General features: G+C 44.5%; 1 protein-coding gene and 1 non-coding gene across 2 annotated transcripts; both read left to right on the forward strand.

The window, feature by feature from the left end:
* The first annotated feature begins 4,378 nt into the window (after positions 1–4,378).
* LOC121797532 lies at positions 4,379–4,481 on the forward strand. Its single transcript, XR_006049895.1, has one exon. It is a non-coding gene; the product is annotated as a U6 spliceosomal RNA (small nuclear RNA).
* A 3,823-nt stretch (positions 4,482–8,304) lies between these two features.
* On the forward strand, positions 8,305–10,630 carry LOC121797333 (cell division topological specificity factor homolog, chloroplastic-like). The gene is made up of 2 exons (XM_042196088.1): positions 8,305–8,515; positions 9,845–10,630. Exons 1-2 carry the CDS (start codon positions 8,423–8,425, stop codon positions 10,451–10,453), a joined length of 702 nt encoding a protein of 233 aa, XP_042052022.1. The 5' UTR covers positions 8,305–8,422; the 3' UTR covers positions 10,454–10,630.
* The last annotated feature ends 1,505 nt before the right edge of the window (positions 10,631–12,135 follow it).

Here is a 12,135-nt window from a genome sequence, read left to right on the forward strand (position 1 = left end):
GGCGGGCAGGGGGTACCGGGGATGCAACCCGGGATGCAGATGATGCCGGGGTGGGCAGCCGGGATGCAGATGATGTCGGGGTTGCAGTCCGGGATGCAGGGGACGTCGGGGGACAATGTCTATCGCCCCAGTTTTGATTTTTTGACTGCTTCTTCGTACACATCGACCCCATCGGAGACACAGTTCACTGGGTGTGAGACTTTCTCCTTAGAGGAGTTGGGGATAGATCTCGAGGATGCGGACACTCCCGTTCAAACGGGGGGAGTAGGGCGGAGCCGGGGCGCACCAAAGAAGAAGAAGGGCAAGGGGAAGGGCAAAAGGGTGGTCAGCGAGTCGTCGCAGCCGACTGATGACGACAGCCCGGCACAGAGGAAGTGGACGGATGCGGAGAACGTCGCGCTGTCCAAGGCTTGGGTGAGTGTTTGCGATGATCCCCTCCATTCGAACAATCATAGGATCGTCAACTTGTGGGCTAAAATATCAGCAGTCTACAAGGCATTTTGTCAGGAGGGGAGGCCACACAGCGGGGAGGAGTGCCGGTAGGGGTAGGACCGAATCAGGGCTGCGGTCTCCCGATTTTCGGGCTTGTACACCAACGCCCTCCGCATGCAGACCAGTGGCCAAACTGACGAGGACTGCAGGAGGATAGCGGAGAAAGACTTCCCCGTGCCCGGGCTTTATAAGGAGTTCACCTACTGGAACTGCTATGAGGTCCTGATGGACTTCGAGAAGTTTCGGGCAGGTGTCGATGCTGGCTAGCCGAAGAAGCAGCGACTGAACTATGCCGGTGATTACAGCGGCGGTTCCTACGACCTCCCCGAGGATGTTCAGGAGTTCCCGTCCCCTCCTTCGTTTACTCGCCGTACTCGTCCGGATGGGCAAAGGCGGGCGCAACGGGTAGCGAGGGGGGTCGCCCAGGGGTCCTAGAAGGTCCAGTCGGCATCCCCCCTGTTGGCTCGTCGCCAACCGAGCTCGCCTTCTTCGCGCGTCAACAAACGCGGGCTCAGATGCACAAGATCTTAGCTGAATGGAGGGCGGCAACTGACCCCGTGGAGAAGAGGTTTCTTCACTCAATGCTCGAGAGTATGCGGGTCGATTTGGATGCCGCCGCGGCACGGTTGGAGGGCTTAGACGCGGGCTCAGATGCCGCAGAGGTGGGGGTCCCGGATAGCGGCGACAACGGCGGCAACGGCCACGAGGAGTGAAGCGGAGGCGGGGGCTCGTGTGTGGAAGAGGGGTTTTTTTTAAAATTAATGTAATTTTTTTATACTAATGTAATTTTTTTTGTAATTAATGTACTTTTTTAATTTTACTATTATTATTGAATTTTCTCGTATCTGTGTTGTAAATTTTATTCTGTATTTTGTGTGATTGTTAATTATTTGTTTTTTATAATTTTGTTTATTGTGGCTAGCCTATTGCTTGTCCAATTGCTTGTCCTGATGATGTGGCAGGAGGAGTTTTTAGTGCTGATGATGTGACAGAAGGAGTTGTGGCTAGCCTATGGTGGCCTATGGCTAGCCTAAAACCATTGTGGATGCTCTTAGAGCATCTACAATGGCGGCGAGTGGACCGGCTAGCCGATTCCCGGTGCTGGCCGGTCCGCTCGCCGAACCATTGCAGCCGGCGAGCGGCAAATCGGCGAGAAAAACGGTGAGCGCACGCCGATTTTCGGGCGCTGGCCGATTTTCGAGGTGGCAGCCGGGGATGCAGGGGACGCCGGGGGGGACAACGTCTATCGTCCCAGTTTTGATTTTTTGACTACTTCTTCGCACACGTCGACCCATCAGAGACGCAGTTCACTGGGTGTGATACTTTCTCCTTAGAGGAGTTGGGGATAGATCTCGGGGATGCGGACACTCCCGTTCAAACGGGGGGAGTAGGGCGGGGTCGGGGGCGCCAAAGAAGAAGAAGGGCAAGGGGAAGGGCAAGAGGGTGGTCGGCGAGTCGTCGCAACCGGCTGATGATGACAGCCCGACACGGAGGAAGTGGACGGATGTGGAGAACGTCGCGCTGTCCGAGGCTTGGGTGAGTGTTTGCGATGATCCCCTCCTTTCGAACAATCAGAGGATCGTCAACTTGTGGGCTAAAATATCAGCAGCCTACAAGACATTTTGCCCGGAGGGGAGGCCACATCGCGGGGAGGAGTGCCGGAAGGGGTGGGACCGAATCATGGCTACCGTCTCTCGATTTTCGGGCTTGTACACCAACGCCCTCCGCATGCAGACCAGTGGCCAAACTGACGAGGAATGCCGGAGGATAGCGGAGAAAGCCTTCCCCGTGCCCGGGCTTTATAAGGAGTTCACTTACTCGAACTGCTATGAGGTGCTGATGGACTCCGAGAAGTTTCGGGCAGGTGTCGATGCTGGCTGGCCGAAGAAGAAGTGACTGAACTATACCGGTGATTACGGCGGCAGCAGCGGCGATTCCCACGACCTCCCCGAGGATGTTCAGGAGTTCCCTTCCCCTCCCGCGTTTACTCGCCGCACTCGCCCAGTTGGTCAAAGACGGGCACAACGGGCTCGCCAGGGGTCCCAGGAGGTCCAGTCGGCATCCCCCCCTGTTGGCAAGTCGACAGTCGAGCTCGCCTTTTTCGTACGTCAACAAACGCGGACTCAGAAGTACAAGATCTTAGCTGACTGGAAGGCGACAACTGACCCCGTGGATAAGAGGTTTCTTCACTCAATGCTCGAGAGTATGCTGGTCGATTTGGATGCCGCCGCGGCACAGTTGGGGGGCTCAGACGCGGGCGACGACGACGACGACGGTCACGACGAGTGAGGCGGAGGCGGGGGCTCGTGCGTGGAAGAGGGGTTTTTTTAAAATTAAAGTATTTTTTTAATTAATGTACTTTTTATAAATTTAAATGTTATTATTGAATTTTTTTATATTAAATTATATTTTTTTGTAATTAATGTACTTTTTTAATTTAAATATTATTATTGAATTTTTCCGTATCTGTGTCGTAAATTTAATTCCGTATTTTGTGTGATTGTTAATTAATTTTTTTATAATTTTGTTTATTGTGGCTAGCCTATTGCTTGTCCAGTTGCTTGTCCTGATGATGTGGCAGGAGGAGTTTTTAGTGCTGATAATGTTGCAGGAGGAGTTGTGGCTAGTCTATGACCGACCTATTTACCATTGTGGATGCTCTTTACACCCAGAAATAACATCCAATCAACGCCCAGTTAAATCTACTCTTATTTTAGCTAAAAATAATAAATCTACTCTTACTTTAAAAATAATAGGAGTACTACTACTTTTTTAATAAAAAAAAAAGAGTATACATACTCTTTGCTTGTTTGTTAACAACATTGCTCGTGTACAAGATAATATATGTAGTACAATCAATGAATCGTGTACTTTATATGGAATCCAATATATGGACGGTACGGGTTTTAAGAAATGTTGAGAAAAGTTGGTGAAAAAAAGTTAGTAGAATAGGGGTCTCATTTGTATATATTAGTTTTAAATGAAATGTGAGTAGAATGAGTTAGTTGAATGTGGGACTCTATTACCATTTATGATAAAAGTGAACCGGGACTCCTATTCGCAGACGGATTAAAATGGAAAAACGGGACTCCTATTCACTGACAGTGGGAGTATACGCTACTGTTAGCCCACGCACTATGCGCGACACATAATATTTTTGTTCTATTAATTAGATATTTTGAATAAATTAAATAAATTAAAAATAACATCATTACATAAGATTTAAAAATAAAAAAATATAGTACTATATAGAATAATATGTTAAATAATTATAGATATAAAATTAAATAAATTTTAAATTAAATAACATGAATATATGTTAATTGCGACGCTTATCGTCACAATATACATACTTCAATACTAAAATACTATCAATATTAAATTGATATAGAATATTAAATATGCAACTAAAAAGTATAATGAGGACAATAACTTCTTCATAAAATGATAAAATGATGTACAAAATAAATAAAACATAAAAATTAGAACAATAAAACAATAGTTTGTAAGACATAAAAAAACTTATATGTGAATAATCTTAATTGTACAATAATAAGAAAAGCAAAATAAATAATAAATGATTTATGCATATGCACAAAAACAAATGTGATAGTTTATGATCTTCGTCTTCTTTGCTTCCTTTCGTCATTTTGTTGCTTTAGGTGTTTTCTTTGCATGAAAACTATGGAGTGACGAAGTTGGTGACAAATGTGTAATGTTGCAGCTTCAAAATATTATAGATAGTCAGAGCTTATGTGATTTCTATATTTGTAAAAATAGAACTATTATAGTCTGGACATAAAAATTAAAACAAAACTAATAAAAATAAAACAAACTAACTTCAAGAAAAAACTAAAATATGAACTAACATCGTTGAAACAAATCAGTCCCTTCGGGGACATCCGATAAAATTGGAACGATACAGAGAAGATTAGCATGGCCCCTGCGCAAGGATGACACGCATAAATCGAGAAATCGTTGAAACAAATCAATCTCAAATAAATGTACTACTATAAGTAAAGAGTATTAACCATATCGAGAAAAGTTCTTCCTTTTGCAAAGAATCCGTGATGCATTGGGACATGACAATGAGGAATGAACTTTAAGCTAGCAAATGATACATATTTATAGATAAAAAGTTGAAAGTATTATGTAAATTCCTTGGAACCGTGCCTTGAATCCTTGTTCCATGCATGGAAAAATAAACAATGAATGATTTTGGTTTTAGATAAATAACTAAAAATTAGTAATAAGCTAAGCATCGACACACATACCATCCGATCGTGGAACACACATTCCAATAAGATTACATTGGTTTGTCCATGTTTAATGAATATAAACATGCATGCACAACACTCGAATCACTGACAAAGTATTGTTAGGCTGTAGATCGTTAAGGAATGGGAATTCCATGATGTGAACAATTTTTACTTTTGCCGCACATTTGTAATGGAGTGAGGGGAGATGATGAAGAAGTGAAATAAAATCTTGCCAATGATACATATTTATAGATATAAAGTATTGAAAATGACTCATTAATGTGACGGTTACAAAATAATAAAGAACAATTATATTTTGTCCAATCACTAATTTGAATATTGTGAGTCAACAAAGTAACTCATAAATTGAGTGAGACTGACAATATAAAATAAATATACATAAATATAATATGGTGATTAGTTATTCCATAAATATTTCAATTGATCTCATAACTTATAAATATTTTAGAATAAGGACAAAACTTATAAATATTTTAAAAGAAAGACAAAACTCTTTTATATATGTATAGATACGGAATTTACTAGTACTAATATTATTTTCTAATACTTCATATGAGGTGGATTGATAATATATGTATAAAACATATTTAAGAAATTTTATTTATAAAGTTCCAAAAATAGATCGGCACAGTTCTGAGGATCTAAAAATAAATTTGATCGATCCAAACCAAAACCAATTTTACACTACAATATGTTGAATTCATTTGCTTATTAGCATGCAAATTGCAAACTAACATTATATCTTAAAAACCACAATTAATATTTACACCAAAAATCAATTGAATCTCCAATGTAGTTTCAGATATATTTTAACTTCGTAATATTTGTCATCTGCATACCCTTATTAGTATTATCACTTCGAGTAAATCTTGAACTATTCTTTAAAATTGGGTAAGATGTAAGTATAAATAAATTATTTTGATATTAACCATAAGAGCATCCGCAGTGGCGGACGTCTCCATTGTGTGCATGTGACGCGGATACGGACATCCGCTGCGGACACCGCAGTTCCGCGGCCTTCCATTGACATCCGTCGCGACGTCCGTGCGGACGTCTGCCATTGCGTTGACTCTCACGGACGTCAGCGCGGACGTCCCGATTATTGCATTAAATTTTTTTTAAAAAATTCTATAAATACGTCTTGTTGCACTTCATTTCATTCGCACCACTTGTATTAACGAGTATCTCTCTCTAAAATACTTTTCTTTCGAAGAACAATGGAGCATCACGATGTGATTCCCCCGCTACGAGCGAGTCACAGTCGCCTTATTTTCCCGGCGACGGGAGTACGCCTGTGTCCGCCGCGATGCCCCAAATGCCAGAGATGATGCCCCAACCTCAAATGGCGGCGAGGATGATGCCCGGGTACTACAACATGTACCTGCAGTGGTATAGTATGATGCCCCAAATATCCCAGATACCCGGGGCGAGTGCCGGAATGCCCCAAATGCCAGGGATGATGCCCGGAATGCCGGGAATGATGTATGGAATGCCGGGGATGATGCCCCAGATGCCCGGTATGATGATGTCGGGGATGATGCAGGGGTCGCTGGCGGCTGCGGAGGGAGTAGGCAGGGGGTCCCCCAATCACCGATGGACAACGTCTACCGGCCCTATATGGATTTACTGTCGACGGATAACCCCCCGAGTACTCCTCTCGAGACTCAGTTCACTGGCATCAACACGTTCTCGATGGAGGAGCTGGGGCTATCTCCGATCCGGGATTCTCCAACAGACACACCAACGGCGATTGGGATGAGGGGGAGGACAGGGACAGTGAGTGGCAGGGGACGGGGCAATACCTCGCCCGTCCCGATGTACGGTGGTGAGGCGGAGGAGGGGTCCAGCGGGAACAAGAGGACCGTCTGGAGCATGGAGGAGTGTATTGCGCTGTCGAAGACATGGATCAGTGTAGTGGAGGATCCCTACGTTGGGGCGAACCAGCACATCGACAGGATGTGGTAGCGCATTAGCCACAACTACCTCCAGTTCAAACCGCCAGGGGGGGAAGCGCTAGTGGATCCGCCGAGGCCCAATCGGCAGCGCCCACCCAAAACAATCCCGAGAACCCCTCCTTCGCCCGCATCGCAGCACATGAAACCTTGTTACGTGCAATGGTTGAATGACGCCAATCGACCTACCCCCATTACAAGCGGTCGCTTAAACCCCTCATCAACAGTATGCGGCGCGTTTTGGGGTTCGGAGACATGTCGGGGAGTGACTACGAGGGGGTGGCGGCGGCGGCGGGGAATCCGAGGAGTGAGCTGACGGTTTTTTTATCTATGTAATTTTTTTAATTACTATGTATGTTTTTTTATAATTATGTATCTTTTTTTTAATAAAGTGGTTGTAAGGTCTCCGTATTTGCGTCGAATTTTTAATTCCGTAAATTGTTTAAATCCGTAAATTGTTTAATTTGTGAATTTGTGAATTTTTATTACCGTGGGAAGTTCGTCGGGATGTCCTTGGGGATGTCCGCCATTGTGCAGTGGGATGTCCGTATGACGTGGCATCCGCAGTGGGAAGTCTGTATGACGTGGCATGAGGTGTTTTTGGGATGTCCGTCGGGACATCCGCACCACTGCGGATGCCCTAAGAAATTAGAGCATCCACAATGGCGGCTGGACGGTCCGCTCGCCGAACCATTGCAGCCGGCCAACGCCAAATCGGCGAGCGCACGCCGATTCCCAAGCGCTGGCCGATGCGCTCGCCGATTGGCTGGCCGCCATTGCAGGCTCCTGATTGGCGAGCGATCGGCCAGTCGATTTTTTAAATTTTTTTATTTAATTTTCGAAACACTATATATACGCGATTTGCACGTCAGATGAGAGGAATGCCTACTTTGCGGAACGACAGGAGTCGGCGCGCAAGGACGTGGAGCGCGCATTTGGTGTGCTCCAGTCTCGATGGGTGACAATTAGGGGTCCAACGCGTTTGTGGGATGTCGACTGCATTGCTGATATAATGTACGCCTGTATTATCATGCACAACATGATTGTCGAAGATGAAGGTGTACAACTGACTAGTTGGGCCAACGACTATAATGAAGCCGGTCCAAGCCACGACGTGGCCGCCCCCAACGTACAAAGTGGGGTACCTCACGATGAAGTCGGCCGCCTCCAAGCACATGCCGACATGCGCCAAGTGGAAGCTCATATTGACTCCAAAAGAATTTAATTGAAGAGTTGTGGGCACGGAGGACTGCACAGCGTTAGTTTTTTTAATTATGTAATTTTTTTTAAAGTACCTTTTTTATATTTAAATAAAATTATTGCATTTTCCTGTATCTGTGTCGTAAGTTGATTTCCGTATTTTGTGTGATTGTTATTTTTATAATTTTGTTTATTGTGGCTAGCCTATGGCTAGGCTATTGCTTGTCCTGATAATGTGGGAGGAGGAGTTTTTAGTACTGATGATGTGGCAAGAAGAGTTTGTGGCTAGGCTATGGCTAAACTATGGCTGAGCTATTGCCATTGTGGATGCTCTTAGTACCCCTTGTTCACCCTCGGACGACGTCGTTACGAGTGTCCACTCTCTCAAGTCGCAATTTGTATCGAAAAGAGTGACTGAGAAAGCCCTACTGAAATCGAGAGCAAAATCCAATATAAACCATTCCTCAAATCAAACCGAGCTGGAAGTTTGATAGGAAAATGGCAATTTCAGGAGATCTTAGGGTTTCAGCAGCTCTGAGTTCATACAGATTCAATCCACTTCGCACGACGTCGCATTTTCCCCCTTCTAAGGTTTTGTCTCGCCGCCAATTTCTCAAATTTTCTAATTCATTTAGGATTTCCTCTAATTTCGTCTAGCTTTTTCTTTTTTTAATATGTTTGAGTTTAACATGGGATAATATGAAACTGATTGAGGGCAGCTTTCTGCATTTTTGGGCTATTTTTATAGAATTCAGAAACGAGGCTATCATTATGTTGTTGAATGTTGGAAAAGTTGCTCATAGAATTTAAATTGACTAATTGTTAGTATGCTTTTTTTTCTGGTTAAGGTACACTGTTAGAGTTTATTTTTTCAGCATTTTGGGTAAACTGTGTAGGGCATTTTGAGTTATTGATTGTTAGATGAGTTTCCCAGAGAATTACTAATTATTCTGCTCTTCCTGGTGAGAATACATTAATCTTCATTTGTATCTAGGGATTGTTTGAGATGTTATTGCGTTATTCCGGTGAAGGTTCGTGATTTTCTTTTTTAAGCATAGTATTTTTAGAGATTATCTTGTTCTTTTAGTGAAGATACATTGGCTTTTATAACTATGAATGGATCTTTTGAAGGTTTATCGTGTTCTTGCTGATGGTTCTGCATTTATTTTCATTTTTATCGATAGTAGAACTTTAATTAGAGTGATAATTTTCCTAATTGATCTGGTGCTCGATGTGTGTTCGCATCTTGTTCAGTTCACGAATTCACGTTTATGTATTGTGTTTGTGCCACTCTCTTTTTGGATATATAGTCTGATACTGTATTTCATACCTCTTATGTTTCTCATTTCCATATGTTGTGCTTTACATTTGCTTCTAATTAATTATTTTTTGGGGCAGATTGAACTCTAACTTGAATATGGAAATTGGCATAGTTAGGTTGTAGTTGGAAAACTGAAGATTTCGGTATTGTTCATTCTTAAACACAATGGCTTTTCTGTACACTGTAGAAAGCAGGGTCCACCGAGATTCATACATTTCGAGTCTGCTACAAACATTTTAGAAAGAGCATGAATTATAAGCTGCATTAATAGGCTGGTGCATATTGCTAACCCATATGTTATTACCCCTCAGGGGGTGTTTCCTATGATAGACTGATAAACCATAGGATTAAGTATTTGAAGGGTAGAAGATCAAACAAGCTCAAAAGTAGTATTAATTCAGCAAAGTAAATGGTGGAATAGCTTGAATATTTTTATCAATCCATCCTATCAATAAAAATAAAGGCACCCATCCCCCCATGGGAATAAATAGTTTATTGTCTGTACCATGAGGAAAAATAAATAAACTAATTTCATTGATGAGGTTCGAACCATTGCCCTGCATTTTGATCTGAAAGAAAAATATTTTGTCCCTCTACAGGTTGATTGTAATGTCTTCGTCAATGGTGCATCTAGTGTTATCGAGTCAATGCCACGATCTTCACGTGCTGTTCTTGATGTCCACAACAATCGTTGTCACTCTAGACGGCCTCTTCAAGTTCTTGGAGACTATAAGCTTTCACAAAATCCTTTCGGCCAGGAGGTTGAAGAATTCCTCCTCAACGCGATCAACTTGAACTTCTTCGAACGTCTAAACTTGGCTTGGAAGATCATATTTCCATCACCCATGTCCCGAAGGAAATCCAATGCAAACATTGCCAAGCAGCGCCTGAAGATGATTCTTTTCTCAGATCGTTGTGCAGTCAGCGAAGAGGCGAAGCAGAAGATAGTAAGCAACGTTGTCAGTGCACTGTCCGATTTTGTTGAGATTGAATCGCAGGACAAAGTTCAGTTGAGCGTCTCGACAGACCCAGATCTCGGCACCATCTATTCCGTCACGGTGCCTGTGCGGCGAGTGAGAACAGAGTATCAAATCGACGACGAATCCGGATCCATTACGAATGTGGAATACAAAGACACCGGAGAGAGCTCAGGCTCTGTTGACGTCAAGTTTGATTTCTACATTCCCAGCGAGGATTTTAGCATGTGAAGAATTGTTTCTTGAGACACGGTGAGATTATATGTTGCTGAAAATCTGTTTCTTTTTTTTTTTTCTCTTTATCATAGCACTAGAGGCTCTCCTACTCGGTATATGGGTGTTGTAACCACTGGAGCATTATATTTTCTGTATATATTTGGAATTTGCTAATTGAACGAATGCTTCTAATTTTATGTTTGCAAATTTTAGAAAGTAGTCACTTTTCTTGATATTTTTATCTTGAGCAAATATGTATTACTGTGAAATTTTATTGGTTAGGCCACCCGCAACGCGTCACGCGGGTGGCCCGTATCCCGTCACTCAGGGACGGGACGGCGGCGTGACGCGTTGCCGCGCCCCGTCTCGTCCCCAGCCCGTCACCCGTCCCGTTCCGCCGTGACGGAATGCGAGACGGCTCGCCACACGCCGAGGTGACATGACGCGCTCCCAGGCCATGCGTGATGTCCACTCGCCGTCCCGCGAGTGGGCATCGTCATGCTGGCGCAATAATTCATTTTTTTAAAATTTGAATAAAATAAAAAAAATAAAAAAATGTGAAACAGTAATATTACCGTTAATAGCCGTTTTTCCTTTTTTATTATTTTTTATTTTTTTACTCTATAAATACTTCTAATTCATCCTCATTTCACACACAGCTACACATCTATTCTTTCCAAATCATCTCCATTTCCTCTCCAATTTTCATCTAACATCTCATCACAAAATGACCGGCGATGGCGGGTGGGACCTCAACGCGTTCGACGACTGGGGGAGAATGTACAACACATTGGGTGGTTCCGGTTCATCGACGCCGGGCACCCAGGGTTCGTCGACGTCGGGGGGGTACCAACCACCCAATTTTGATGTTGATGCGTACGCCCGTCCCTCCGCCCCGCGGTATTCGCATGGATTATCCCAGATTCGGGAGGATTATCCGGTTCAACCCACTCCGGAAGAAGGCCGAGACGAGGGAAGTTCCAGGGCGGACGAGTAGGAGGAGGAGGAGGATCTAGGCCGACATCCGTACGGCCCCAAAGAAACGCTGGCGGTGTACAACGCTTGGATCAGCGTCTCGTACGATCCCATCTTCGAGAATCAACAACCCCGGAAGTGCTTCTGGGAAAAGGTCACCGAGGCCTACCACGAGATTAAGCCGAAAAAGACCCGCCGCCGCACATATAATATGCTCCGCGCTCACTTTGACCGAGTCGACAGAGAGGTCAAACGATTCTGCGCCATCCACAAGAATGAAGCGGCTCATTACCAAAGCGGAGCCACGGGAGCCGACATTCTGAGGTCGGCTTTGCGGGTCTACTTTGACGACACCGGCAAACAATTCAAATATGTCGATGTTTGGGAGGTCGTCAAGGACGAGGAAAGGTGGGCCGGCGGTGTGCGGTCCAGCACGGGCTCGACGTCGAAGTGCACGAAGCACACGGCGAGTGACCAATACTCGTCTGGTGACGGTTCGGGGCAGCAAGCCACAAGAGTTTGGCTCGCAGGAGGTTGAGACTCCTGCAGATGATGCCGGGGGATCCTCCCGTGGGCGCGTCGGCCGCAAGGGAGAAATGCGGCGAAGGCGGCTAGAGGGAGGAGGGGCAGAGCCGAATCAAGCCAGGCGGGCTCGGGCTCGGGGGGGACCCCCCAACTCCCCTATGGCCATGTACATGACCGCCACAATGGCGGACACTTCC

Source organism: Salvia splendens, chromosome 3, assembly GCF_004379255.2.
Source record: "Salvia splendens isolate huo1 chromosome 3, SspV2, whole genome shotgun sequence".
NCBI lineage: Eukaryota > Viridiplantae > Streptophyta > Magnoliopsida > Lamiales > Lamiaceae > Salvia > Salvia splendens.

Coding starts and splice junctions, on each gene's coding strand:
- LOC121797333 (XM_042196088.1), top strand. CDS start 8,423: ATGGCAATTTCAGGAGATCTTAGGGTTTCAGCAGCTCTGAGTTCATAC. Junction 8,516..9,844: donor CGCATTTTCCCCCTTCTAAG/GTTTTGTCTCGC, acceptor GTCCCTCTACAG/GTTGATTGTAATGTCTTCGT.